Source organism: Microsporum canis, genomic scaffold (assembly GCF_000151145.1).
Source record: "Microsporum canis CBS 113480 supercont1.4 genomic scaffold, whole genome shotgun sequence".
NCBI classification, from domain to species: Eukaryota; Fungi; Ascomycota; class Eurotiomycetes; order Onygenales; family Arthrodermataceae; genus Microsporum; species Microsporum canis.
The window spans coordinates 1,569,764-1,596,360 of NW_003299166.1; the positions used below are offsets into that span (position 1 = coordinate 1,569,764).

The 26,597-nt window shown below is 48.5% G+C and overlaps 10 protein-coding genes across 10 annotated transcripts; 6 read left to right on the forward strand and 4 right to left on the reverse strand.

The window, feature by feature from the left end:
* Positions 1 to 1,129: 1,129 nt before the first annotated feature.
* Positions 1,130 to 1,996, forward strand: MCYG_04582 (conserved hypothetical protein; the record flags this gene model as incomplete). Its single annotated transcript, XM_002846799.1, has 1 exon — positions 1,130 to 1,996. One exon carries the CDS (start codon positions 1,130 to 1,132, stop codon positions 1,994 to 1,996), a length of 867 nt encoding a protein of 288 aa, XP_002846845.1.
* A 355-nt stretch (positions 1,997 to 2,351) lies between these two features.
* Positions 2,352 to 6,533, forward strand: MCYG_04583 (antiviral helicase SKI2; the record flags this gene model as incomplete). Its single annotated transcript, XM_002846800.1, has 6 exons — positions 2,352 to 2,569; positions 2,632 to 5,131; positions 5,196 to 5,475; positions 5,534 to 5,721; positions 5,781 to 5,960; positions 6,033 to 6,533. 6 exons carry the CDS (start codon positions 2,352 to 2,354, stop codon positions 6,531 to 6,533), a joined length of 3,867 nt encoding a protein of 1,288 aa, XP_002846846.1.
* A 470-nt stretch (positions 6,534 to 7,003) lies between these two features.
* Positions 7,004 to 10,744, forward strand: MCYG_04584 (karyopherin; the record flags this gene model as incomplete). Its single annotated transcript, XM_002846801.1, has 10 exons — positions 7,004 to 7,135; positions 7,179 to 7,257; positions 7,347 to 7,807; positions 7,874 to 8,058; positions 8,138 to 9,327; positions 9,381 to 9,512; positions 9,578 to 10,123; positions 10,187 to 10,353; positions 10,415 to 10,535; positions 10,596 to 10,744. The coding sequence occupies 10 exons, from the start codon at positions 7,004 to 7,006 to the stop codon at positions 10,742 to 10,744; spliced, it is 3,162 nt and encodes a 1,053-aa protein (XP_002846847.1).
* A 542-nt stretch (positions 10,745 to 11,286) lies between these two features.
* Positions 11,287 to 11,553, forward strand: MCYG_04585 (uncharacterized protein; the record flags this gene model as incomplete). The annotated part of the gene is made up of 1 exon (XM_002846802.1): positions 11,287 to 11,553. The coding sequence occupies one exon, from the start codon at positions 11,287 to 11,289 to the stop codon at positions 11,551 to 11,553; it is 267 nt and encodes an 88-aa protein (XP_002846848.1).
* A 265-nt stretch (positions 11,554 to 11,818) lies between these two features.
* On the reverse strand, positions 11,819 to 12,753 carry MCYG_04586 (vip1; the record flags this gene model as incomplete). The annotated part of the gene is made up of 3 exons (XM_002846803.1): positions 11,819 to 12,464; positions 12,522 to 12,608; positions 12,674 to 12,753. The coding sequence occupies 3 exons, from the start codon at positions 12,751 to 12,753 to the stop codon at positions 11,819 to 11,821; spliced, it is 813 nt and encodes a 270-aa protein (XP_002846849.1).
* Positions 12,754 to 13,236: 483 nt separating this feature from the next.
* Positions 13,237 to 14,215, reverse strand: MCYG_04587 (conserved hypothetical protein; the record flags this gene model as incomplete). Its single annotated transcript, XM_002846804.1, has 3 exons — positions 13,237 to 13,791; positions 13,862 to 13,935; positions 14,008 to 14,215. The coding sequence occupies 3 exons, from the start codon at positions 14,213 to 14,215 to the stop codon at positions 13,237 to 13,239; spliced, it is 837 nt and encodes a 278-aa protein (XP_002846850.1).
* A 798-nt stretch (positions 14,216 to 15,013) lies between these two features.
* MCYG_04588 (C2H2 zinc finger protein) lies at positions 15,014 to 17,372 on the reverse strand (the record flags this gene model as incomplete). Its single annotated transcript, XM_002846805.1, has 2 exons — positions 15,014 to 16,978; positions 17,037 to 17,372. The coding sequence occupies 2 exons, from the start codon at positions 17,370 to 17,372 to the stop codon at positions 15,014 to 15,016; spliced, it is 2,301 nt and encodes a 766-aa protein (XP_002846851.1).
* Positions 17,373 to 18,153: 781 nt separating this feature from the next.
* MCYG_04589 (conserved hypothetical protein) lies at positions 18,154 to 20,204 on the forward strand (the record flags this gene model as incomplete). The annotated part of the gene is made up of 4 exons (XM_002846806.1): positions 18,154 to 19,600; positions 19,753 to 19,820; positions 19,944 to 19,998; positions 20,188 to 20,204. The coding sequence occupies 4 exons, from the start codon at positions 18,154 to 18,156 to the stop codon at positions 20,202 to 20,204; spliced, it is 1,587 nt and encodes a 528-aa protein (XP_002846852.1).
* A 1,083-nt stretch (positions 20,205 to 21,287) lies between these two features.
* On the reverse strand, positions 21,288 to 23,144 carry MCYG_04590 (conserved hypothetical protein; the record flags this gene model as incomplete). Its single annotated transcript, XM_002846807.1, has 3 exons — positions 21,288 to 22,453; positions 22,629 to 22,976; positions 23,051 to 23,144. The coding sequence occupies 3 exons, from the start codon at positions 23,142 to 23,144 to the stop codon at positions 21,288 to 21,290; spliced, it is 1,608 nt and encodes a 535-aa protein (XP_002846853.1).
* A 1,214-nt stretch (positions 23,145 to 24,358) lies between these two features.
* On the forward strand, positions 24,359 to 26,584 carry MCYG_04591 (conserved hypothetical protein; the record flags this gene model as incomplete). The annotated part of the gene is made up of 1 exon (XM_002846808.1): positions 24,359 to 26,584. One exon carries the CDS (start codon positions 24,359 to 24,361, stop codon positions 26,582 to 26,584), a length of 2,226 nt encoding a protein of 741 aa, XP_002846854.1.
* Between the last annotated feature and the right edge of the window lie 13 nt (positions 26,585 to 26,597).

Sequence of the window (26,597 nt, forward strand, 5' to 3'; positions counted from 1 at the left end):
TTCTCCCTTGGGCTACTTCTACGAAGTCGTCGTGGCGTGGAGAGTTGATTGGCCGTCTGGTATCTGATTCAGCGGGCGATGGGTCCCTGGGGCGCCGTTCTGGCTCTCGAGGAGGTGATGACTTGTATCTATATTTTTCTCTGGCTCCATCCGAGTGATAGCCATCATCAACTTGATGTGACCAGTTTTTTGATGATGGCTTATACCTATCCTCGACACGACTGGGATAGTCGGTGTCATCTTCACGGTGCAGTGCTTGGTGACTCTGTTTTGGTGGCGATTTTATGCTAATAATAGGATTGAGCCTCAAAGATTGAATATGATCCAATGGGGTTTGTTCAGACTCGTATCATATCTTTGACAGGGGTAAGCGACTCTCCTTGCAGAAGATATCTTGTCACGAGGAAGTGAGCTTTAGACTTAGAGGCTTAGAAAACTCCATGAAGATGTCTGCCCCAGAAGCAGATATATATCCAGCCATTTAAACTATTGGAGTGCTAGCCCTCTTAACTACAATGTAGTGAGCTGGGTTCCTGAAATCTCACAGCCACATCAACCGTGACAGGTCATTTTATCCCAACAAGCTATCACGAACTCTTCAGCAAATGAGCTTCATCCACGGCCGAACTAAATATATCTGGACAAGGGTGATGGCACAGATGGCAAAAGGTCTGATGACAGGGTTAGAGCTGCTTCAGACATACTCTAGGCGAATCTGCGGCCAATAGCAGGCAGCATGCATGAAAAGCGCTCAGCCTCGTTGATCGCAGGACGGAATGAGGCTCATCAAGACCTTAAAGATAAAAGCTAGGCCTCTCCTGGACATTGAGCACACCAGAGAGTGTCGATACTATATGAACATCAAAGGGACTTTGTCTTAGTAACTGTATATATTCCCATTTCTCCTTTACTTTCCATTACATGCATGAATATCTTTATACTCCTGTTTATTATATGTTGAAAATCATTGCTAACCTTTTTCTTACAGTTATTCCCGGCGGCAGTTAGGGTTGATCCTGCGCTTTAACCCTTCCAGCAGCTGCACACCTGGCGGCTCTGCACAAAGATGACGGCAATCCAGGTCGTGCAAGGGTTCAGCGTCACCAACCGATGGCTCCTCTACACTAGTATGATGTTGACTCCAGCCCAGTTTGTCTCGGGAATCGGCAACAACTGTCCTAGTAACCTTGGCTTCCTGGCCTATAACTGGTATACCCAGGTCCAATGGTACCAGGCCGTCCGAGCAAAGCAGTTACATGCCCTTGCCTTGTTACCAGTTCACTTCAACTTCATCTACGCTATCACATATTTTGGCGGCGTTTCATCAGGCAACCTCGTCATGGCTATTCTACTCGCGCTAGGCTCAGCCGGTGTTATGATTCTAAACACAGTATCTGCCTGGATAAGCTGGAAGACAAACCTACCCGAAGGCTTTGGGGAATACCAGTTTTTCTTTTTCGGATGGCGAACTCTGAGTAAAGGCTGGCATACGTTCATCCTCCTATGGCAGATCGCCGATTCGCTGATGGCTTTCTCCTTCGTTTTTGGGGCTATCCAGCTGGCTCTTACCGCATACACGTATCGGCATTACGGCGAGGATAGGAAGATGCCGTGGTATCTCAACAAATACATTCAGATTCCGCTTGGATCGGCTATTATGATGTTGTTTTTCGGTTGGATGCTTATCTTGTGGGCGGAGCTTATTGTGGCGAGAAACCACATTGAGTCGGAAACCGATATGGTCGCGGTATACCTCTTCATCGCTCAGGCTGTTGCCCTGGTGCTACCCAGTGGTTCTACCGTCTTTGGATGCTTGTTGGGTCGTAAATCCGATCGCTCTCAAGAGCCACCTCCGCAGCCAGGTATGGCCAGACATCCCCTTGAATATGTATCCGCTTACCAACGAAATGAATTAGGTCCCAAAAAGCCTTTTACCGATCGCGTTTTGAGTTGGATGGTTCGACATGTAGAAGAAAAAGAGGAGGTATCCGCATAGGTGTATAAATCGAACGGATAGTTAATAGTTAATTAGATAGCATAACAACCAATATATATTCAGACTGCGGCTCGCTTTATTAAATCCAAATTTCAGACATTGGTCTATTGAGACTAGATATTTTGATGGAGTTCAATTTATATATTTGGAACCTTCGTGGTCAGGTCATGTGATATCACCAAGCGACTTCAGTTTTGTCTATCAAAAGACCCAGACAAGAAACAAAACACGCTTCACTTTGAGAGATGTTAGTTGCTGCTCTCCAGGATCTGACCGTGGTAACAAATTACAGTAACAGAGTAGCTCTTCTCAGACACGGCTCTGTTGGGGTCACAGGATCCAATGCATGGTCGCCATGTCAGACACACTTGCGGCTGCTATTCAGCAGGTTAAGATAAATATGGATGCTATAGATCCAGACGGAGACCTTGATGCCTGGGCTAAAGACGATGCATCGGAAAAGCCACGTAATCGCAAGATACAGCTAGCAGATGATCTGAAAGCTGAACTAGAGAGAGAATTTCTGATACCGTCTCCATGTTTTAATACTCACTGGCTAAACAAACTCCAAAGGTGAGACTTACAGTGAGCTCCCTGGCATGTTGATACCGTAACTTATATTTCTCTCCTATTAGGCGATGGGAATTCTCCCCTGACTATTCGCAGCTGTTTGAGCTTGCGCCGACTCAAAGTCGGACTATTATCAGATTTAATCGTGAAGGATTAGAAGGTAGAGTCACCGGATATCATGAAGTTACCGTTCCGGCAGGTAGTGCTACGGCAAAGAATTCTACTTCTTTACGAAGGAAACCTGCTAGTCGTGCAGATTTCGTGAGGGGAGCAGCAGGGTTTTATCCATTTGCACCGGGCGGTCTTGAAGCAGTTGACGCCATCTCTGCACTCGATGCTGAGGCTGAACTTGAAGACCAAATGCTGGAAAGTGCTCCGGCTAAACCGTCAGGCCTCGACAGGATTATCAATTTTGGCTCTCAGGGTGGTTTACTGGAGATCCCTCCTGGCTTCACTCGCGGGTTAAAGTTTGAGGCAGAGGGTAATGAAGAGGCGCAAAGGAATGCAAAAGAAGTTCGTGAAGCACTTGATCATGAAGACAGTACTGAACTTGGACAACTATCGAGCCATGATTCTCGAGATACCACCAAGGAAACTGGCGTCGATGAGGATAAAGACAACTCTGCCAGCGAAGACGAAGAGGATATAGACGCTCTTCTGCCGGTTGAATACCCTGCCTTGGAGCCTAGAGGACAACTCATCCAGTCTTCATTGAAAAAGTCTCGTAAGGAATGGGCTCATGTCGTGGATGTCAATAAAGAAATAACCAATTTCTACGAATTGGTTCCAGACATGGCTCGAGAATATCCGTTTGAACTAGACATCTTTCAAAAAGAAGCGGTGTATCATTTGGAGAATGGAGATTCCGTCTTTGTCGCCGCGCACACGTCTGCTGGAAAGACAGTAGTTGCAGAATACGCAATTGCTTTAGCTAACAAGCATATGACGAAGGCTATTTATACGTCTCCGATAAAGGCTCTGAGTAACCAGAAATTTCGTGACTTTAGGGGCACTTTTGACGACGTTGGAATTCTGACTGGAGATATACAGATCAACCCTGAGGCAAGCTGTCTGATCATGACAACAGAAATCTTGCGAAGTATGCTCTATCGAGGCGCGGATTTGATCCGAGATGTGGAATTCGTTATATTCGACGAAGTTCATTATGTGAATGACTTAGAAAGAGGAGTTGTGTGGGAAGAGGTCATAATCATGCTGCCGGAGCATGTTAGCCTGATCTTGCTATCTGCTACTGTGCCAAATACATACGAATTCGCCTCATGGGTAGGTCGGACAAAGAAGAAGGACATTTACGTTATATCTACACCGAAGCGTCCAGTACCATTAGAACATTACCTATGGGCTGGAAAGGAGATACATAAGGTGGTAGACGCGGACAAACGGTTCATTGAGAAAGGCTGGAAGGATGCCGATGATATTCTCTCGGGCCGTGATAAAGTAAAGGCTCAAAAAGCAGCAGAGGCTCAGGGAGGTAAACAACCCGAGAGAGGACGTGGCCAGAACCAACGCGGAGGTGGCCAACGAGGGACGGGGCAGAGAGGCGGCCCGCAGCAGAGAGGTAGAGGACAGCCATCAACTCGAGGAACCGGCAATATTGCCAGGACAGGGCGTGGTGGTGGCCGAACCTCCGCCGCCCAGGATCGCAATGTATGGGTGCACCTGGTGCAATATCTACGAAAGCGCGAAATGCTTCCAGCCTGCATTTTCGTCTTTTCCAAGAAACGGTGCGGAGAAAATGCGGACTCCCTTTCCAACCAGGACTTCTGTACCGCGTCAGATAAGAGCGCAATCCATATGATCGTGGAGAAATCGCTCACCCGACTCAGGGCTGAAGATAGAGATCTTCCACAGATTCGCAAGGTGCGAGAACTTCTTAGTCGTGGAGTCGGTGTGCATCACGGAGGACTTCTTCCGATTGTAAAGGAGATTGTTGAGATATTATTCGCAAAGGGGCTCGTCAAGATACTTTTTGCGACGGAGACGTTTGCAATGGGGCTAAACTTGCCCACACGCACGGTAGTTTTCTCTGGATACCGAAAACACGATGGCAGGGGGTTTCGAGATCTTCTAGCTGGAGAATATACTCAAATGGCTGGAAGAGCTGGGCGCCGTGGACTCGATACAGTTGGATCAGTAATCATAGTCACTTCTGGCCGTGATGAAGCTCCTCCCATTACCACATTGAGGAAGATGATACTAGGTGACCCTACGAAGCTACGGTCTCAATTCCGACTCACGTATAATATGATGTTAAACCTTTTACGAGTCGAGGCACTGAAGATTGAGGAGATGATCAAGCGAAGTTTCAGTGAGAACGCTACCCAAGCGCTTCTCCCGGAGCATCAGAAGCAAGTGCAACTTTCTGAAGCTAGTTTGGAGAAGATAAAACGAGAGCCATGTGCGATTTGTGACGTTGATCTCGCTGCCTGTCATCAGGCTGGTGTTGAGTATGAACGTTTGACGCTCCAATTGCATACCTTACTCTTAGCTTCTCCTGTCGGCAAACGCATGTATGCTGCAAAGCAGTTAATCGTATTTAAAAAGGTGAGTAATTGGCAATCGTTACTATTATGAATATATGGCCGGAGACTAAATCTTTCTATGATAGAATGGCGTTAGGACCGCAGGGATTTTGATGAAGGAGGGCGTGACTAGCGGCCCTGTACCATCCTTAAACGTTTTCGAGATTGGACCTTTGGAGTCTCGCCGCTTTCCAAGTGATATTCTTCCGTATCTGCCTGTTTTCAGGAATAACTTCCACCCGCTATCGACGTCACCGGACCATATGGCATTAAGGAGCTGTAAAGTGCCACTTGCCAATCTCGAGTGCGTAACCGGCACATCGGTGAAAATTGGGGGCCCAACTTGGTATTTAAATATCAAGAAAGGTTTGTCACCCCAAAGAGTGTGAAAATTTGGCCTTGGCTTAAGCTAACTTTCTGTCAGAGGCGCTGAAAATGGCTGGAAAGGAGTTTTCAAAGCTATGTGCATCTTGGACAGATAGAATCTGGGATGAGATTGACTGGGAGAGAGTTAAGGACATGCCGGTCAGGGAAGTGCTAGAGCAAAGGGCAGAACAGGCCAAGATTGCACAGTCCTGTGCATGTCTTGAATGCCCACAGCTCCTTAAACATGTAGGGTCTACTTCCGATGAATGGCGATTTGGGGGTGGGTAGGCTAACAGTGTTATTAGTTTGAAATGCAACACGACGAATGGCAAGTCAAGGAAAATATCTCACAGCTGAAGCAGCTGATGTCGGATCAGAACCTTCAGCTGCTGCCTGACTACGAGCAACGAATTCAAGTCCTGAAGGATCTGGGCTTCGTCGATGAGGCCTGCAGAGTTCAGCTCAAGGGCAAGGTTGCCTGCGAGGTAAGGCTACTAAAAATTTTTTCTTTCACTTGAGTAAAGTACCTTCAAGAACTCCGTGTAACATGTTAATAGATACACTCTGCCGACGAATTGGTGCTCACGGAACTCATCCTCGAGAACGTGCTGGCGGACTACGAGCCCGAAGAAATAGTGGCCCTCCTGTCCGCGTTCGTCTTCCAAGAGAAGACGGAGAACGAACCAACGCTGACTCCACGTCTGGAGGCCGGCAAGGAGGCAATAATTGCGATTTCCAACCGGGTGAACGATCTCCAGATCCAGCATCAGGTCGTGCTCTCGTCAGACGACGCCAACGACTTTGCGAGCAAACCCCGGTTCAACCTGATGGAAGTCGTGTACGAGTGGGCGCGAGGGATGACGTTCAACCGCATCACGGACCTCACAGATGTGATGGAGGGCACTATCGTGCGGGTAATTAGTCGATTGGACGAAACTTGCCGCGAGGTCAAGAACGCCGCCAAGCTGGTTGGAGATCCATCCCTGTACAACAAGATGCAGCTGGCGCAGGAGATGATCAAGCGGGACGTGATCTTTGCCGCCTCCCTCTATCTATAGTCGCTTATGCCACAGACAACAGAATAAACATCAATATATCAACCCCCTTTTTTTTTCTGGCCCCCAAATCGACCGTTTTAAGCTAAAAAGTCAAAATAAAAGTATGACTAAGACCAAAAAATACAAGGGACGGCGTAAGAGGGCTGTAAATACACCGCCCACACCGCAGATGTGGCCCAAAGTTACCGTACCACAGTACCCCCTGTACCCAACTTAAGGCACCGCCAAAAATAATTCGTCCCCGCCAAAATCTTTCAATTCCAACGTCAACGGAAGAGAGGGAGAAAAAGATATATAAGAGAGAGAGGATAATAAACCAGCACTCTGCTGCCCTCCTCGAATATTCTTCCCAAGCTGCCTTTTTGCTCTGGGAGATCCTTTGCTCACAGGCTAGCTGGACTCGACTTTCTACCTGCTCGTGCGTTATACGGGCACTAGGTAATTTTTTTTTTGTCGGTCAATCGCGCGCAATGGATGTCGCTACTCTCAGAGACCGTATACAGTCGACCCTAGACAGCAATGGGGATACTAGGAGACAGGCTGAGTTGGACTTGAAATATGTGCGTGTTGGGTCTGCTGTCGAATTTCTTGGACTTGGGGGCGTTTGCGCTGAAATTGACAGCTAACCGCTACGTGTAATATTAGGCTGAGAACCAACCAGGCTTCCCAAACGCCCTGATCGATATCCTTGAAGCTGAACAGGACCCTGCAGTTCGACTGTCGAGTAAGGATGCCTTACCATCTAATACAATTCCTCTTGATCCGAGGATGGGGAGAAGACGAGAGTCATCGAGGCTAACGCCGTTTGCGCAGCGGTTGTGTATTTGAAGAATAGGATTACTCGAGGATGGGCGCCGGACGAAGATCATTCAATTCACAAGTCTATACCGGAAGATGAGAGGCCATCGCTGCGGAACCGACTTATCCCCGTTCTCGCTTCCTCGCCGCCTAACATACGGGTTCAGTTGATCCCGATCCTCTCCAAAATTCTACAGTTCGATTTTCCGGAAAAATGGCCAGATTATATCGACATCATGCTTCAGCTTCTAAATGGCAGCGACGCCAACTCTGTCTTCGCTGGTCTGCAATGTCTCCTGGCCATATGTAGGGTTTATCGATTCAAGGGCGGTGAGATGAGAGGCGATTTCGATAAAATTGTGGAAATTTCGTTTCCTCAGCTGTTGAATATTGGGACACGCCTGATTGAAGAGGAAAGTGTAGAAGCTGGGGAAATGCTAAGGACGGTTATCAAGGCCTTTAAAAATGCTATATATGTATGTTATTCCCTTGCTCCTCTTTACGTTAATTTTTCGGGGTCAACCCCTTACTAACTATGACAGTTTGAACTTCCCGTTGCTCTTACCACGCATCAGGCAACGGTCGGTTGGTGTACCTTGTTCTTAAGAGTGATAGGAAAGATTCCCCCAGCCAATTCTATGCAAGATGACACAGATGAACGGGAGCAATCTCATTGGTGGAAGTGCAAGAAATGGTCCTACGCCAACCTGAATCGTCTATTCATTCGGTATGTGAAAGATCTAGGGCTGTTCGGTTTTCTTTGGGTCAATTTGCGACTCGTCTGTATTGCTAACACGTATACCTAGTTATGGTAATCCCTCGGCAATATCAAAATCAAGCACCCCTGAGTACACTGAATTTGCAAAGAACTTCATCACCACGTTCGCCCCTGAGATCTTGAACGGGTATCTTCAGGAAATCGACAAGTGGGTTTCCAAGGGGCAATGGCTGAGCAGACCATCTCTGTCCTACACCCTTATTTTCCTCCAGGAGTGTATTAAACCAAAGGTCACCTGGGAGATCCTGAAACCACACATGGATAATCTCCTAGCACATTTCATATTCCCCATTTTATGTTTGTCAGACGAGGATATTGAAATGTTTGAGACCGACCCATCAGAGTATTTGCATCGAAAGCTAAATGTCTACGAAGAAGCCACCGTTCCGGGGGTCGCTGCTACAAATTTCCTCGTCTCTTTGACAAAAACAAGGAAGAAGCAGACTTTTTCCATCCTCACATTTGTAAATGGAATTGTCAGCAAGTATGAAGCTGCGCCCGATGGCCAGAAGCTCCCCAGAGAAAAGGAGGGTGCTCTTCGCATGATCGGAACCCTTTCGTCTGTTATCTTAGGCAAAAAGAGCCCCATTGCGGATCAAGTGGAGTACTTCTTTGTTCGCCACGTTTTCCCCGAGTTCCGCAGTCCACATGGATACCTACGGGCACGGGCCTGTGATGTTCTAGAGAAGTTTGAACAGCTGGACTTCAAGGACCCCAGCAACCTGATGACAATCTACCGCAACATTCTCGACTGCCTGGCCGACCCTGATCTGCCTGTAAGGGTGGAGGCCGCCCTTTCTCTCCAGCCGTTGATCCGCCATAGCATAATCCGGACCTCGATGCGAACAAATATCCCCCAGATTATGCAACAACTTCTCAAACTTGCAAACGAGGTCGATGTTGACGCCCTCACTAATGTTATGGAAGATTTTGTTGAAGTCTTTTCTGCCGAGCTTACACCGTTTGCCGTTGCCTTGTGCGAGCAGCTCAGGGATACGTATTTGCGTATTGTCCAGGGTCTCCTCGAAAGGAAGTCAAGCAAGCCAGAGAACGATATGTATGGAGATCTACTAGATGACAAGAGTATCACAGCTATTGGCGTATTACAGACTATCGGTACCTTGATTCTTACCCTTGAGAGCACCCCGGACGTTCTTCTACATCTCGAAAGTGTCCTCATGCCTGTGATCACAATCACACTGGAGAACAAACTGTTTGGTCAGTAAACCCCTCATATCTCTCCAATATACCCGTCTAACCGTATATTTTAGACCTTTACAATGAGATTTTTGAGATCATCGACTCGTGCACATTTACCGCCAAGTCCATTTCTCCAAGCATGTGGCAGGCCTTTGTGCTCATCCACAAGACATTCAAGGCCGGCGCCGAGCTTTATCTTGAAGGTGTGTATTTCTGTCGACCTTGCTATGCTATGACGGGGTGCAAGTCTCTAACTTCATTCTTCTAGATATGCTCCCTGCTCTCGATAACTTTGTGACATATGGTGCTGCTACTTTAGCCCAGAACCCAGAATACCTTGCTGCCGTCGTCAGTATGGTGGAGGACATCTTCCGGGATGAGAAGAGCGGTGGTGTAGATAGGATCTGTGGCTGCAAGCTTGCAGAGGCCATCATGCTAAATCTGCGCGGTCACACAGATCAGTATATCCCTGTGTTCATCGGCCTGGCAATGCAGGTTTTGAGCAACGACGAGACCCAGACTAAATCATACCTAATCCATCTGATGGAAATGGTTATCAATGCGATCTACTATAACCCCGGCCTCTCACTCCAAGTACTTGAAGGTGGCCAGTGGACGAACAAATTTTTCAGCACCTGGTTCTCGAATATCGACAACTTCAAGCGGGTTCATGACAAGAAACTGTCGATTGTTGCCATTTGTGCTCTTTTGACTCTCAGAGCGGAGGATGTTCCGGCTAGCATCCAGCCTGGATGGCCACGCCTTCTCCAGGGAGTCACTCGCCTATTCCAAACCCTTCCAAACGCTATAAAATGTAAGTGTCGTTGTGAAATATATTATATATATATTTGTAATCCAGCACTAATATTTCGTGCAGTGCGGGATGAAGCAGCCAAAGACGCTGATCTCCCATACGATGATGATGATGGTGATAACGACTGGAGCGGCCGTGACGTGGAATGGTCAGAGCAGGACGCGACTGAAGGACCAGAAGTTGATGTGACTGATGAAAGCTCAGCTTACATTGAATTTTTACATCAAGAGGTAGGTTCTTGCCGACTAAGTTTATCTCCTAACGTCTTGGAATCTAATAGTCACCACCTAGGCTATGAAAATTGGGCATGTTCCCGAGGATGATGACGAAGATGATCTTTATGAAGCAAGCCTACTAGAGTCGCCGCTTGACAAAATTGAACCTTACGGCCTCTTCAAGAGTGTGTTAATGAGTATGTTGGCCATCGATTATTCAACCCCTATTAGCGCCGTCGAAACTAATAACACCACAGATCTCCAACGAGAGCAACCACATTTATACGAGAACCTGACGAAAATCTTGAACCCCGAGGAACAGCAAATAATCCAAGGCGTGATTAACGAGGCAACTTCAATAGCATTGGAGGCCCAAAAGGCTGAAAAAGCGAATGGAGGTTCTTAAAAATGGGGAAAAAGAAGGTAACTAATGCTAATGATTTCGAAAATAAAATTCTCCACAAGAAAAAAAAATGGAATATAACAAAAAAGAATGATAAGAATGTTTCACTTTATTCGGCCCTTTTAGAATTGGGGGGTTTTCTACACAGTTCTCCGTTGCTTTTTATATCCCAGGACGCGATGTTTAAACCAACTTCCTTAGCCTACGGAAATACAATAACATACTTATACGCTTAAAAAGATGGATCTATATCTCATTGGATTTCTATCATCTAGGCATCTTACCAGCTACATGGCGGCCCGTCTTGTCTGCCGAAGCTGATATCCTGACGTCATATGGTAAAAATCAAGATATATTCAAGCTGGCCGGAAACCTATATATAATCGGGAAGCGCTGCTCTTTAGCATGAGTGAAAACCATCATCCACAATCTCAGAACAAGTCAATCAGATAAGTCGAAAAGAATATCGATCTACGTGAAGAATCACACCGAGTCTCCTTGATACATACACACCTCGATCTAAAGAGTTCAGACGAAAGAACAACATGTCGGCCCCAAGATCAGGCCGCCAGTCCCCTCCTCCGTCGAGACAGAGTGGACGCCAGCAATCTGATATTCCAACATGGTCTGGCAAGGCCGAAGAGTCAAGCCATGGAACGTCTTCGATCGATAATCCATCTGATCCACACGGCCATGATGCCGGCGTGGCGGGACTGGAAAGCAACCCGGTCCATCCACTTGCAGAGACATCCCAGCTGAAGCACAGGAGACTCAGTGACGACTTTAAGGGGCTGGGGTTTTCGGGTTATTAGTTGTTGCCTGTGATGCTGTTTCGTTCTTTATACGAAAGGGAAACAACTTTTCATGTACAGGGATTCGGTAATGCATGAGTTATATTGAAGTGAAATTGGTATCGAATCTGAATTAATTTATAAACCATCGCTGATTAGACGATACTGGCCTGTTTTCATAAGAGCTATACTCATAACTAGCAGGATGTGTGTAAGAGGAAACGGTTAAGGGTACAAAACGACTATCACCGAGAATAAAAAAGAGTAGAGAGTATGTCCATTATACTTATTTTGACTCAGTGGTTGTTGTGCCTGGAGCAGTTGACGGAGCGGACGGGTCACCGACTGGAACGCCTGTCGGGGCCGTTGGGACACTCTCTGTCGTCTTTGCCTTCTGTCCTCCGGCCGACTCAGGGGAAGAAGCATGCTTCAGGTCTGCGAGACGACGGGCCTCGGTATGGATGTCTCTCACTTGCTTATCGCTCTGAAGGTAGAAGTCTCTGATCTTGCGGCCGGTGGGGGTATCAAGGGCCTTCTCGAAGTAGGAGCTTAGTCCACGCCAGCTGCTAGTAGCCTTGTTGGTGATACCGTAGCTCTCGTCGATCCCCTTGGCCTTATCGGTGGCATGGTACTTGGAGTCAAAGTTCTTTAGGACGGTGTTGAATCGCGCGGAGATGCCGTGCGCCTTGTCTAGGCCGATGGCTTTCTCGATGGCCTGGTCACTGATCACGTAGCCGTGGGCAAGATATTCGGCAAAGATTCGAGAGCGTGGCTTGTCCTCTTGGTCCAGGTGGTTGCTGGCTTCGTCTCTGGCTCCATGGGCGGTGGTGGCCTTTTCACCTGCCAATTCATCGATGCTGGGTGCAGCAGTGACATGGACCGCAGAGGGGCCAAGTTGTGTCTGGTCTAGTAGAAGAGCAGTCTTGGAGGCGCTGTACGTGCTTTAGTTAGCGCTTGTCGACGGTCAATGGCTCGAGGGCATATCTTACGTTTCTTTCTCGAATGTCACTGTTGCTGACTGGGTGGCTTCAGCATCTCCACTGCTTGGGGTGAGAGACAGCGAGGTGATCTTTCCACTGAATAGAGAGAAGCGTTAGCATCGAACTACCGTTCTACATATATATATTATCGCGATACTGACCAGAAGCTGAAGAAATCTCTGACCTCCTTCTCGGTGGTCTTGGGCGAGATATTCGCCACATGAACGGTACTTGCAGACATTGTTCAGTAGAATTCTCTGTACTTGCAGGTAGTTATAGAAGTCTTGAAAGGTGATTATTGTGTTTGTGCTCTGGATCTGCTGCCGTCGAGGGGTCGCTGGCTGGCTTTTATAGCAAAAGAGCTGTAAACAAGCATAAAAACTAACCGCGGGGTTTCATGCGCCACAAGTGACGTTTCGGGCTTCGTATTCGCGTTTAAGCCACGCTAACGACGAGTATGACGTCTGCGTTTCCATGTGAAGAGGCGGTGCTTTTTGATATTGAGTCCTTATACATCGACAGTATCAGGGATTGATTGGAGTATTGTTGGTAATGCCGGTCAATTTCTATTCCTGGTGTGGATAGACTGGCCAGTGCCAGGTATAATGTCATGGAAGAAGAGAAGAGAAATGAATAAAAGAAGCCCTGTCCGAGGAGTTCGTCCCTAATCCATCAAGCAACCTGCACGCCGGCCTATCCTTGTCCCTGGTTCTCGATGATCCTGCTAGACGTTGCGACGCTCCCGTAGAATCTTCTCGAGCTCTCGAACACGCCGTCTCAGGCTCTCGTTCTCCCGCTTGACCACCTCGAGCTCGGCTCGATGACGCGCAACCTCCTCGTACCGAGACGTGCTCGACACAGACTCTGATCGGTGTTCTCGCGTAGACGAAGGGCGGGAATGCTCCTCGGGGCACTGTGGTGAAAGTAGAAGGGGGGAAGACACTTCGGGCAACCGGGGAGAAGAAGCAGACACTTCACGGCTGATACTCGGGCGCTGAAGGTCGATCGACTGCCGTGACGAGGATGCACCGTTATCCCGAGATGGTACTATGCTTGTCAAAGCTGCAACCGCGCTTCCTGGCACATAGGTGCCGCCGATGCTTCGAGAACTGAGCGTTGACGATGATCTGTGGCGAGATCTTGTTCGGGGAGAAGACACTGCGTTATATGTCACGCCGTCGCCTTGCTCGTTGACGTTTGTCGATGCCGAAAAGGCTGTCGATGCCACGGATGCTGTCTGGGCACGGAGGAGAGAAAGCTCTCGCGTAAGACGGTTTACCTGTGTCGAAGTTGGTATGCGGAACGATAACGTCGTGAAGAGATGACTATAGGACACGGTAGATGCATACCACTGCCTCTTGCTCTTTCTCCAGCTCTAGATGTATGTCTGATATGGTCATAGGTCTAGGATGGCGTAGCGGGCCTGTCCGTATATTAGTTACAACCCATTTATATCAGTCTTTTTCTTTTTTAGTCAAGCAATCAACACACTCACCCGGACCGCTGCCAACGCCTGTATTATCGCCCAGTCCACTTACGCCGGAGGAAGAGGGGGAATGAGGCAGTGGTGGAGGCCTCATCGATCGAGAAGCGCTGCGAGATAGCGACCGCGATGACCCCGGTTGAGATGGATGAGCAGCTTCGGACTCCGCCGTTTCATCGTTAAGGCTGCCAGAGGATCCGATATTTAATCCTGGAGACATGGTAGATAGAGCAGAAGATGGCGAGTATTTGGATTCCTGGTCTTTCTCTCGTTGGGCCACACTCTCTCAGGGCTCTGTGATAGTAGTTGGCAAAAGACGGGCTTTGTGGCCAGCAGGGAGACTGAACCAAACCCTTGTTTATCTATTTAAACGGGAATAAATAGAAACTAGTTATTCTGATCTTGGCTGCATGTAATATCAGCCATCGCGTTTGGCCTTTTTGAAGCCCGAGAACAAACGGGCTCCTGGGAGTACTTTGTATGTACATCCTGCTGATTGGTGGGAGAGCTATGCACCAAGGGAATATGCATATAAGTATGCCTCCTGGTCATTATCCTATATATATGATATATATATATATTGGTCCAGTCGAATTTTGAATCTGTTTCGAGTGTTATATCACTTTTGCGCTGAGACTGACGAGACAACCAAGCTAATCGTGTATAGACAGCCCAACGGGTAGGAGAAGTTGCAATGCTAGAAGAATATATCTATACAAAAAAATGACCAAAAGCCGACAAAAGAAAAAGAGCAGTAAAAAGAAATTCACAGATTAACCAAATTCCTACCCAAAAAAAAAGGAGAGAAACAAGACACTTCCAACCTTGAACTCCATAAGTGACAGAGCTATGCAATTTACCCTCAAGAAACCGCTTGTCAAACACCCATCCACCACGGTCACAACAAAGGAAAAGAAAAAAGGGCGGCGTAGTCAACCGGAAAAGGAGTGTCGGACAGGACGATGGCCTCGGCAGTGAGGACTTGTATATAGGCAGTAGTAGTAGTAGTATACGCCCCCTAAGACGAACTTATGGGAGACTGAGAAGGTATTTCAGTGGACTGGGACTGTGCTTCTTTCACTTCCAATGGGGAACCTCGTGGCTTGGAGCCCTCACGCTGGGGTTCACTCTTTCTCGAGTCATCAGCCTGGCCGCCGATGGGGACTGGAGAGCTCGAGCGCTCAGTGTGTTCCTGGTCCGCATTCTCGGCGTCACCAACCATGGCGGCAAGGCTGCGGAAATTAAAAACGGCGTCGATGTTGGGAGCTGAGCCGTTGGGGGTGCCGGTATCCTTTTGATCGTCGAATGCGGATTCGACAAGAGAGATGTCGGAAGATGAGGCACTCGAGTGCGGTCGAAGATGCGTTTTTGGGGAGTTCCCTGCCTGCACGGAGGATTCGCCGTCGAGAGGAATATTCAAAGTCAACTTGGGCGGCTGGTCGGGAATACGGGAAGATTCTACCTGGCAAGCTGGGCGAGCTACGCCTTTACCCTTGTCCGTTGAAGAGGTATTTCCCAAGGGTCCGGCTTCAGGGCAGGCAACACCTATCGGTGCAGCAACATTGAGTGTAGAATTGTTACCACTGTTACTGGAGGCTTCATCACCACACTTTCCACCTTTCTTCGAATCCTTCTCTCGTTTCTTGGCTTCCTTCTTAGCTTCTTTCTCTTCCTTCTTCCGCCTCTCCTCTTCGGATGTAAGGCTTAGACGGATGGCTTCCATGACCATCATCTCTTCTATTTCTTCAGCTCTGCTCCTTTCTCGTCTTGAGTTACCCCTTGCACTAATGTTGGGTTGGTCATCACCTTCGAGTCGCTCGTTTGCCCTTCTTTCAGCTAGATAAGCAAAGGCATTGATGTGAGTGGAGTTGCTTCGGCTGGTTGGACTATCATTCCCAGTCCCTCTGCGCAAGAGGGCCCTCCTTCCAATGCTTGCCAGGTTTCTTGATTCGCTGTTCGACCCGGACGTGCTGTTATTGTTGTTATTCATTAGGTATGCTGCGGTGTGCAAAGCCGTGGCAGCAGCTGACCGTCTTGCAGCATTTGCTCGCGCAGTAGCCAACTTCTGTGCCCAATCGGGCCTGATTTTATCTGTAGTGATGACCCCTGGTGCATCTGCAGATAAAGATGTGGCACGTCGTCGTGTTGTGGTCGTACCAGGGCTGGCATTCGCAGAATTCAATGAACTTGACGATGACATGGGGGAAGCTACATTCGCCAAGGGGTGGGTGTTGCTGTGCCCTGGGGCGTAAGCGAGACCCCGACGGAACGGTGGTTGGGCGTAAGTTACACCAAATTCAGGCTGTACGCAGAAGGGACATGCTGCTGGTTCGGTTACAAGCTGGTGATCGGAGTCATTTGTTTGTGAGTCAGTTTCCCCGGGAGAGGTTGTTCCAGGCTGTTCGTGTTCAGGAGGATGTGGATCTGCTCGTTTGATCTGTACGAAACATTCCGAGCAGATAGGCTGGTCGCAGCACCTAGTTTTATTTAGGTATGGCGGATAGTAGAGAAAGCAGATGGGACATTCTATGGGATCTTTGTAGAGATAGACTTCGATTGGTTGGCCATTCACAAATGGGTCGTTCGGTAGCTGGAATTCCCGCGGTGCCATATTTGAATTGGACTTGGACGAGGTTGTTAACGACGCCAGAGTCTTGGCCCGCCCTCTAAAGAGCTGGGAACCAGAGGCGTTTGCGTTGGCTGAAGACTGACACTGGGGAGTGGTTTTCCGAGCTCCCGCCGAGCTGTCAGAGTTGAAAGACTGAGATCTCGATGCGATCGGAATGGTGAGGGTGTTGAGGAATTTGTCGCTCTGCCTATCTTCCTGCGAGACTGGGGGTGGTGCCTTGTACTCGAGCTCCGGCGGAACTTCATCAGCTGGCGGTATGGGGAGACCACGAGCAGCAGCCATGATCTGATGCTCTGCCCAGGAGGTAGAGAATTCATTCAACCCCCTCCAGAATGGGGCGATTCGCCGTTCGATCTTGACTGTACCGTCAGCAGGAGATATAAAAAAAAAGGACCCCAGTTTTGAAACATACCATCAGCTGCCTGACAATGGGCTTGTTGAAGTCTTCGGTACCAACATAGACACCCTGCGTAACGAGATAACCTCCATCAACATGCTCTTCCTTCATACTTCGTTCCCTCTCTTTAATCCTTGCCGCTCGCTCCTTTTCGCGTTTTCGAGCTTCCCTCTCCTGTCTTGTCTCCCGCCGGGGCTCTGACGACGCACCCCTGTCATTGCTAGAGAGCCCCCCAAGGAACGAGCGATCCGGCGAGCCTCTGGCACGGGAAGAGTCTGTATCGTGATGCGAGCGCGTCTGTCCGTGCCTGAGGCTTGAAGGCCTGGCCTCCTTCGTAGCCGCGTTTCCCATTCTCACGGATATGATTTCTGAAAGCAACGAGAGTTTATCGACGATAGGGAGTACGGAATAATCGGCCGGCTAATCACTTCTTAAAACTGGTCAAGCCAGTTATTTGGAGAAGATCTTTCGGTCTTGTATCGAAGGGAAAAGGGTCCTGTAGGCTTCTGGCGATTATGCGTTGCTCCAACGGGAGAGCGTTGCCATGCGAACCGCAGAGACGAGGAAAGCGTATCAATCAGCTAGAGTAAAAGATGATATTCGGTACGGTCCGTATATGCCAGGAGATGCTGGTTAGCATTTCCAGATCTTGTTATTATTGTTGCCGTCGTTCCAGCTTCCTTGTTGCCAAAGGATGATGACGCCGTCAACTCCTGGTTCGTAGCTGAGTCCTGCTATGTGTATTACTCTGTCAAACGTCAACAAGCGGCCTGCGCAAGGTAAAGGCTAGAGACAACCAGCTCAGCGATACAGAAGACGAAGAGAGCAGAGGATGTCGAGCTCTCGAGCAGGTTTGAAGTTGTTTCGACTTTGGTCTTTGGCGGACTTGACCGGAGAATATTTTTTTCTTTTCTTTTTTATTTTTTTTTTTTTTTTCAGTTCAGGTCACGAGCTTGGCAGGAAGAGGAAAAAAGTGACTTCATATGAATTTCTTCACCAAACATCAACAAGATACAGGGAATATACAGAGAGATACAGACACGATAGAGAGAGGGCAAAGGGCCAATGACAGAGCTATAGGGAGATAGGCCTGGTGGTGATAGATACATATACCGAGTCAGAGCCCGCGCAGATGTCAGACGCAGTTAGACGCCTGCATATCACGCCTCTAGACGCCGCAATCCTGGATACGGTGCTACAGCCTTCCATCCGCCATCTTGCCACCGACATCTCGTTTCATACGATAGAGACCTATCCAGAGAACAACTACGGCTTCGTCACTCTCCCCAAGGCAGAAGCAGAGAAGCTCACCAAGAAGCTCAACGGCGCAATTCTCAAGGGCAAGAAGTTTCGGATAGAACAGGCCAGGCCAGCGCCCGTCGCCCAGCCACCAGTCGAACCAGGCGCCAGCGCACACGCTACACCGTCAGAGGGCGGTGTATCGCTCAAACGGAAGGCCATTGACCATATAATAGAAGGCTACGAGCTGCCGTCGCCGCGGAAAGTAATGCGAGGATGGACTGAGCCTCGTGCCTCGTCGGGTAGGTCGAAAAAGAAGGACGAGGAGTCGAAGAAGTCGAAGAAGCAGCCGTCGAAATACTCGAATGGCTCAGAGTGCTTGTTTCGCACTGTTCCTCCGGCAAACAAGCCTACCAAGACCAAGTCGAGCAAGAAGCGAGAGGGGACCGACTCCGTGACAGTCCATGAGTTTAAAAAGACTGTGAAGCATCCAAGCTTCGTCAAAGCGGGGGGGGATGTTTCTCCATCAAAGCTTACTAGTGAATATGTGGAAGGAAAAGGATGGGTAGATCGGGAGGGCAACGTCAAGGAGCAGGAACCAAAGAAGAGCGAGAAACCTCTGGTTCAACCGTCTGCGAAGGCCAAGCAGACGCCCAAGTTGGATGGAGAAAAGAAGGACACAGCAGCCCCGCCGGCAGCTAGTGACGAGTCAGAGGTAGAATCCTCGAGTAGCGAGGACTATACCAGTTCAGAAGGGTCGGATAGCTCGTCAGGCTCAGACTCTGAGCCTGACGACGAATCCTCCAGCTCTGAAGCGTCAGAGAGTGAAAAGTCTAAGGCTATAGAGCAGGAAACTCCGGCCCCAACCGTCGAAGATACCCCCAAAGTTCACCCACTGGAAGCACTGTTCAAACGCCCAAAGCCTTCCGGAATCTCAATTCCAAACCCTCAGTTGACAATCGACACCCAATTCAGCTTTTTTGGAAACGCAGATGACTCCGGCAGTGACGCCGAGGTTCATGACAGAGTATATGCAGAGCCGCAGACACCCTTCACGGTACAAGACCTACAGTCTCGGTCCATGCGAAGTTTGGCTCCTACGCCGGACACTGCACTTCCCACCAAGATAACCTTCTGGGGAGAGGACTCTAATGCGAATGAATTACGTGACGGTAACGAGTTGGATGCCGCCTCTGGGGATGGAGAGCTTCCTTCTTCTCCTACAAAGCCTGGTACCAAACGTGGGGGAAACGCTGCAGAGGAGAGCGAGTTTGCCCAGTGGTTCTGGGAGAACCGGGGGGATAACAATCGAGCCTGGAAACGAAGGAGAAGGGAAGCAGGTAAGGAACGGCGACAGAGAGAGAATAGGAGCCATAGAGGGAGACGATGAATCAATAGAATAGCCATTGATTTTTTATATCACGACGCAATATGAAACCTCATCCCGTCCAACCATCCACCGTACATCTAATCCTTCTACCATCCAGTCTAGCCATCCAATATCCCCTACCTTCGCCTTCAACTTGCCTTCGATTCTTCATCTATAAGATAACGCCTTACGTAAGCCATGCCACATGATCGTCGCTTTACCGCAAACTTGGAATGTTTGAAAGCTGGAAGAAAAGACGACCAAGTCCATAAGACGAGCCGAACGCTGCGATCATGATACTGCGAAGATATCAGGTTCAGGCGTTGTTCCTCTTCCTTGCGTCGATACTCTCACTCGTCTCTGCCGAAAGTACGTCCCGCCAGATAACCTTGCGGTCCATACAGCCAAGCTAACAGATCAATCCATCTGCCTAGAACCAACTTCCTTCTGCAAGTGCACTTGCTGGTCAAACAGTACCATCATACCCCTCGGCCCACCGGAATCGATTGCGCCTTCAGAATCAAGGGACAGGCTGTCCTTTCGTGCCTTTTTAAGCAGTCGAGACAATGAAGTAACGCCGCCTAAGGCTGATGAGGACGAGGAAGGCGATGGGGCGAAAGACCACGGAGGCCGAAGCTGCAATGACTGTAATAGGCGGTTCTGTCTAGATCAGCATTTGCCGAAGTGTAAGGGGGCGGGGGAGGAGAATGTCTTTACAACTTGTTTCCGTGAGTGTTTCCTAGGACGATGGGAGGACATTTTGCTAATGTTGATGAAACTATAGAGCGTGATTCGAACAAGGACAGGGCTGTTGTATTCATATTTATCATTGCGACTTCTAGTTTGTTAGCGTGGGCTGCCGTCAAGCCATGGGCAGAGGTATGGATTCAGGTATGCATGCTCTTTTGCCATCGTTGTAAAATCCCGTCAACTGTTTCAACTAACAAGTGGTTTTTGTTGGACAGCGATTTAAGGAAAGGCGTTCTTATCTCCCTATCTCGTCGGAGGGAGAAGGTAGATAGGTATGCAAGCCATGATTTTAAATTGAAATTTTGAAGTTGGGTAGGTATGTTTCTGGAGGCAATGGTGAACTGGCGCTTTTATTTAGGCTCTTACATGCTAAAATGCAGCTCGGATTGCATTGTAATTTGTGTTTTATATACTATTGATGACTACCCACATAGGCCAGTGGTGTGCTCGAGGTCATTGAAGCTGTTTATATATTGATGTATACGACTCTGAACATTTTATACCCATAAGACAGCACAGCATATGTTTAATATCTCAATTTAGCCATCATTAGAAACATCAACTATCGCTATAATATGATAATAAAATTATTGAAACTGTACTTCGGATTTATCAGTAATATCAAACTATTTGGGATATAGGGGTAACATGAATAATGTGGAACAACTGCGAACATCTTTGAAATATAGCGCCAACGAATTTCAAGGCTAAATAAAATGAAACGAAAGTGATAGCGAAAAACTCTCCGTTCCCAAGTCTTGCGGGTAGATCATAAACTGCACGTCTTTGAACGGTAAAGTGGACACACGGTAAGCGAAACGGGATGGATGACCTCTAAACTGGCCCTGTACGAAAACCGGGAAAAAGACAATTTATATTCCACATAACTGCGTATTTGAACATTTCATTCATACCAAAGGCTGACGTTCATGCTGGCTCTCCTCCTCTTCCACGTGGACATGGATAACTTGGGGATGGGCTTCCACATGTCTAGGGAAACACGGCGGACGAGCCAATACAGAAACACTGGTATGTGGTTTACCTCTCATAAACCAAAGTTGCATGGCTCCGAATATGGCAACTAGACTGCTAGCCCACCAAGCAATTCCGGTAAATCCGGCTCGGGTTCCGACAGTATAAAGGTATCCGGCGATTGGTGGGGCAAGTGTTCGACAAGCAGCGCCAGCAGAAGCAGCAAGGCCGTTGATTTTTCCGAGGACAGCATACGACGGACTGGCTTGTTTGATCAATATGAGGAGCACTGGGTAGGCTAGGATGGAGAAGAGATTTCGGATTGTGAGGCATGTGTAGATGCCTGGGTATAAGAGGCTGGTCGGCAGGAAGACCAAGAAGGGGACAATAAAGTACGCCACCGGATGGAGGATGGTGACGAGAACGAAGACGCTCCATACACCCAGCCATTCGGTAAGAACGGGGAAGATAACAGCCTGAATTATCAAGGCAATGACTCCATTTACGGCCATGATTAATCCGACGGTTTGGGTCGATAGACCTAAGCCTCCAGGGATATCCAAGGGGGACAGAACTGGATGATTTATGAGTCCGTCTCGCTTATCCTGGAGGAAAATGGGAAGTAGATGGTCATATGTCATGGAATGGTAGGTGAAGATTCCCAAAGCGATTATGAGCATTGTCACACGCTTTGTGAAGACTTTTCCCAAGTCTGGTGCGGGAAAGGATTTCCCGTCTGGCCGGACATACCATTCCTCATCCTCGTGCATGTCAACCTCGTTAAAGGTGCCATACGACTTGGCCGTCAAGTCTGCACCTGCGTGGGCTGTTGAACCAGCCGTAGCAACTGCATAGAGAGGTGCACCGATAGTTTCTCCCTCATCCTCGTCGGTATGTTGCTCAGTATTTTCAGTTCGAATATACTGGGGCTGATGGTCAGGATGCGTCTCATCCAGGAATAAGTACCCAGAAACGATACTGATGAATAGTAGCAGCGAACATATTATGTTAGGGAGGAGGTAAGGGAAAGTACCAAATAAGCCTGATCGAGGGAACAGCGAAGGGAATGATTTATAAGGCTGTGCAAATGTACCTCCAATCGCTGAAGAAAGTTAGCAGTTACTGTAAGGATCAGTAAAGGGCAGGAAAGGAGGTTTACCTGGGCCTATTATTGTGCCAATAGACCAGACAAATGGCAGAACGGCGTATGCTCGCGCTATAAGAAGTTAGCATGCAGACATAAAGAAGTAAAAGAGGCACGGATAAATATGGCTTACGTTCATGTTCCGGCTTCTTGACTACTTCACCGACCATTGTCTGGATAACACCGACATTGCCATTTAGAAGGCCTCCAACAACTCTGCCGAGGAGAGCCATCCAGAAGTTCCGGGAAAACCCAACGATCATAAGAGACAGGACGGTGCCAGCGCATCCTAAAAGAAGAACAGGTTTGCGACCCACTCTGTCCGAAAGACTCCCCCAGAACATTCCAGTCAGGCTCTCCGACAAGGCGAAGGCGGAAATAATAATTCCAGCGTAGAAAGATGCATTGCTCTTGTCTCCGATGTTGAAATCCTTAACCATTACCCAGGAGTATGGGAAGATGGAGGTCAACGCGATCGGCTCTGCGAAGCGACATACCGCTATGAGCGTGTTAGCACAAATCACCAAGCCCTGGGTGTGAAGGCAGAAGACAAACCTAAGATGAAAAGCTGGAGGGTTGGAAAAGCGTCGTCGGCGGAAGAAGTGGGAGGAGAAGTGTTATGGTGTCTTGCCTGACGTGTTAATCTCATGGTTCTATATATTCTAATCTGGTTCTTACGGCTATCCTCCCACGCAACCCCCGTTCCTCTTTCAACCAATACCTGTTGTCAGTTGGAGATAAGAAGACGAGACTCTGCCGGTTCGAAAATCAATATCAAGATAAAACTTGGGGAAATTTGCCAGCGATGGCCAAGTATATTAATGAAGACGAGGGGGATGTTGGAGGGGCGAGATGTCTAGTCAGGCTCTCGAGTCACGTCCGTCCTCTGGCCAACGGCTTTAGGCTCACAAGTGGCTGTCCGGGCCGGTTTTCAACAGCCAGAGCAGGCGGATGAGGGATCAAACACCGAGAGGGACGAATGGCTTCCGGTCTAGTGGTGTTTGCTGTGTGTGCGTGTGGTGCTTTGCAGACGGTGGAGTTGAGAAGTGGGAAGAAGAGTTGTCAGGAGAAAAGAAGAGGAAACTTTGATCACAAGTGGCGGTCTGCCTGATTCGGAGCCCTCGTCCATGGAATACATTAGTTCTAGTCGGACGTCACCGGCGAATATAGCTTGATACTTGGTACCACGGTACGGCATACTATATGTCTTCCTCTTTTTTTCTTTTGGTGGTCAGGACAGTGTGAAATCCGGGTTGGGTGGAGAATGCCGACTCCCTGCATATAGTACATGGTACGGGCAGCCGGGACCCTCAACCCAGCTGTACAAACCACGAGCTAGCAGTAAATGAAGATCTTCCGCCGTCAACAGCTGCAATTGAAGTCGCATAACCTGGTTGACATATTGATATCTGGTCTATTCTGATCCTCTGACAAGTCGCAGCGAAAGTAGAGAAAAAGAAAGTTGAAGTCAAAATGACCGAAAAAGGAAAAAAAAGGCGGCGCATATAAGGTTTATGCTTACTTAAGCTTTAAGCGCCAAGCTTTGGTCCCGTGCTGTAATTTTGGTATTTTATGGTATTAAAACTCCACAATTTGCTTATGTCATGGCTTATGTCATCTCTTTGTTTACGTGGTTGCCGGGGCAAAGTCAAAACATCAGAAAGCTCGCTTTTATTTCTTTTCTTTCGTATGACATCTTGTTGAAGGACACATAATATATATTGCTTCTCACACAGGACATCTACGACGCATAGGTTTTCTTGGTAACCTTTTGTGACATCCTAAGCAGATACCTCAATGCTGAATCTTCAGTATAAAAAAAACTAAAAGGTACAACAAACAACAAACATACCGACAGTGACAATGGCAAGTCCACTGTCAGCCCTATCGCCCTCAAGGCTCAATGCTCGTCCGCCACAGCTGCAGTCGCTTGCTTCACCTCTGTCGAAGAGCCCTATAGGAGATGTCGAGGAGCTGGATAACCTATACTACGATGAAAACACAACTCCGTCAAAACGAACCAGAAACTCCCCTGTATTTGATATTCATGAAGACCATCACGACCAGTCCGGCTTTCAGAACCCCCCTAGCTCTCCATTTCAAGACTCAATTAATATTGAGTATACGGATCGAGTTGACGAATGCTCCGATGACCTGTTTCTAACCGAGGCCAATTCCCAAAATGAGCCTACGCGAGAGACACACGAAGAAAACGTTGAAGATGATTTGGACATGAACGAAGGATATGAAGAGATACATCACAACCAACCAGCTGATACATTTGGAATGAACGTTAACCATGACGCTGAGGATAGCCAGGTTTCTCAACCACAATCCTCCCGGCATTCTTTGGCCACCGTTGTTGAAGAGATTAACCACGAAACCATGAGCATTGTAGGCCATCGTAATGAAGGCGACAGCTCGATGTGTGACAGCATCCAGGGGGATGACAGCGTGGGAGACCATACGAGCCTCAGTGCTTTTTCAGCTGTTCCTAACGCCGACATGACCCTCTTCTCCAAGCTCAGAAACGACTCTCCACTAAAACATACCCCTAATCTCCGAGAAAATATGTCACAGGTGACCCCTAGATCGGCGAAACGAAGCTCAAACAAACGGGACCCAGAGTCGTCATATGGCCAACAAGGTTCCTCTTCTAATCTCTCTTCTTCTCCAGTACGGAAGTACATGCGAGTTGAGGATAGCGCCAACCTTTTGGAGTTCACGGACCAGATGAACCTGCCTACCAACGGCTCTCTAACGGATTTGACTTCTCAGTCTCCCTATAGAGCTCGACGCAGCTCGACAAGGAAACCAGGCGAAAATTTCAGGTCGCCAAACAAGTTATCCCTGTTGGATTTTGATATACCACCCCCTCCTACTCCTAGGTCCATTCCTTCTATTACTCCCAGAGAGTTGGAGTCCTTAAAATCTTCATTTTTGTCGCAGATATCATCACTAAAGGCCACTCTAAATGGAAGAGACGCAGAAGTTGCGAGCCTCAAGGAGTCGGTGTCTGATGCCGAACGCCGCGTCGGAGAGGCATTGGAGCAGGTCAGGAATGAAACCTCTAAAAAGGAAGCTCTTGAAGCAGAGCATCAAGAATGGGAAAGAAGAAGCCAGGAGATGGAAGATATGCTGAGGACTGTCAAGGCTGAGATGGCGGACGGGGAAAGTGAAAGAGAAAGACTCGCTCGGAGAGCAGAGGAGGCCGAGAGGGCACGGGAACAGCTTGAAGGAAAGACGGTCGAGTTGGAAAGCCAGCTTTCGGCTGCACGGAACAACGTAACCAATACACAGGCCTCCGCCGGGCCGAGTAACCATAATTCGAGAAACTCGGATGAGACCGCCCGAGAGGTTCAAGATGCCGTTGAAAGAGTCGCTCGTGAGCTACATACCCTATACAAAGGGAAGCATGAGACCAAGGTAGCCGCCTTGAAGAAGAGCTATGAAGCTCGTTGGGAGAAACGTGTTAGAGAGGGCGAGGCCAAACTAAAAGATGCTTTGGAGAAGGTCAATCATCTTCAGGCTGAGCTTAATGAAGTGAAATCTAAACTTGCCGAAGGAGAGACTTCACCAGGAGATGCCACAATGCTTCGGGAGAACGAAGGCCTAGAGGCCGAGAAAAGAATGCTAGAGGCTCGAATCAAGGGACTTGAGCAAGAGATGTCATCTCTCAAGCAAGATAGCGAAGCCCTAAGATCCGAGCTTAAAGCTGAAAGGGCTGAGAAGGGAGAGCTTGTTGCGGTGGTGGACGAGTGGCTACAAATGCAACAGGAGGTCCAACCCGCCCCAGAACCATCCGAGAAACCGTCCGCATCGCTTTCTGAGGAGCTTAGTGGAGAGGAAAGGACTGAGAAGGCGTCCATTTCACAGCCAGCCCCAGCTGCCAGTAACAGCAGTATTGGACTAAAGAGTTCAACCACCTCCAAGCCCCGACAGCTTCCACAGAGCCATACCCCTAGAATCCCACGATTTGGGGCTCCAGCTGGCTCCAAGAACATTGCTAGTGGTATCGCTGTTGGAAAAACCCCAGGCCGTAGTGGCATTATGAGCTCAATTGAGAGAATGGGACGAGGCAGTAACTGAGTACTGGGGAGAA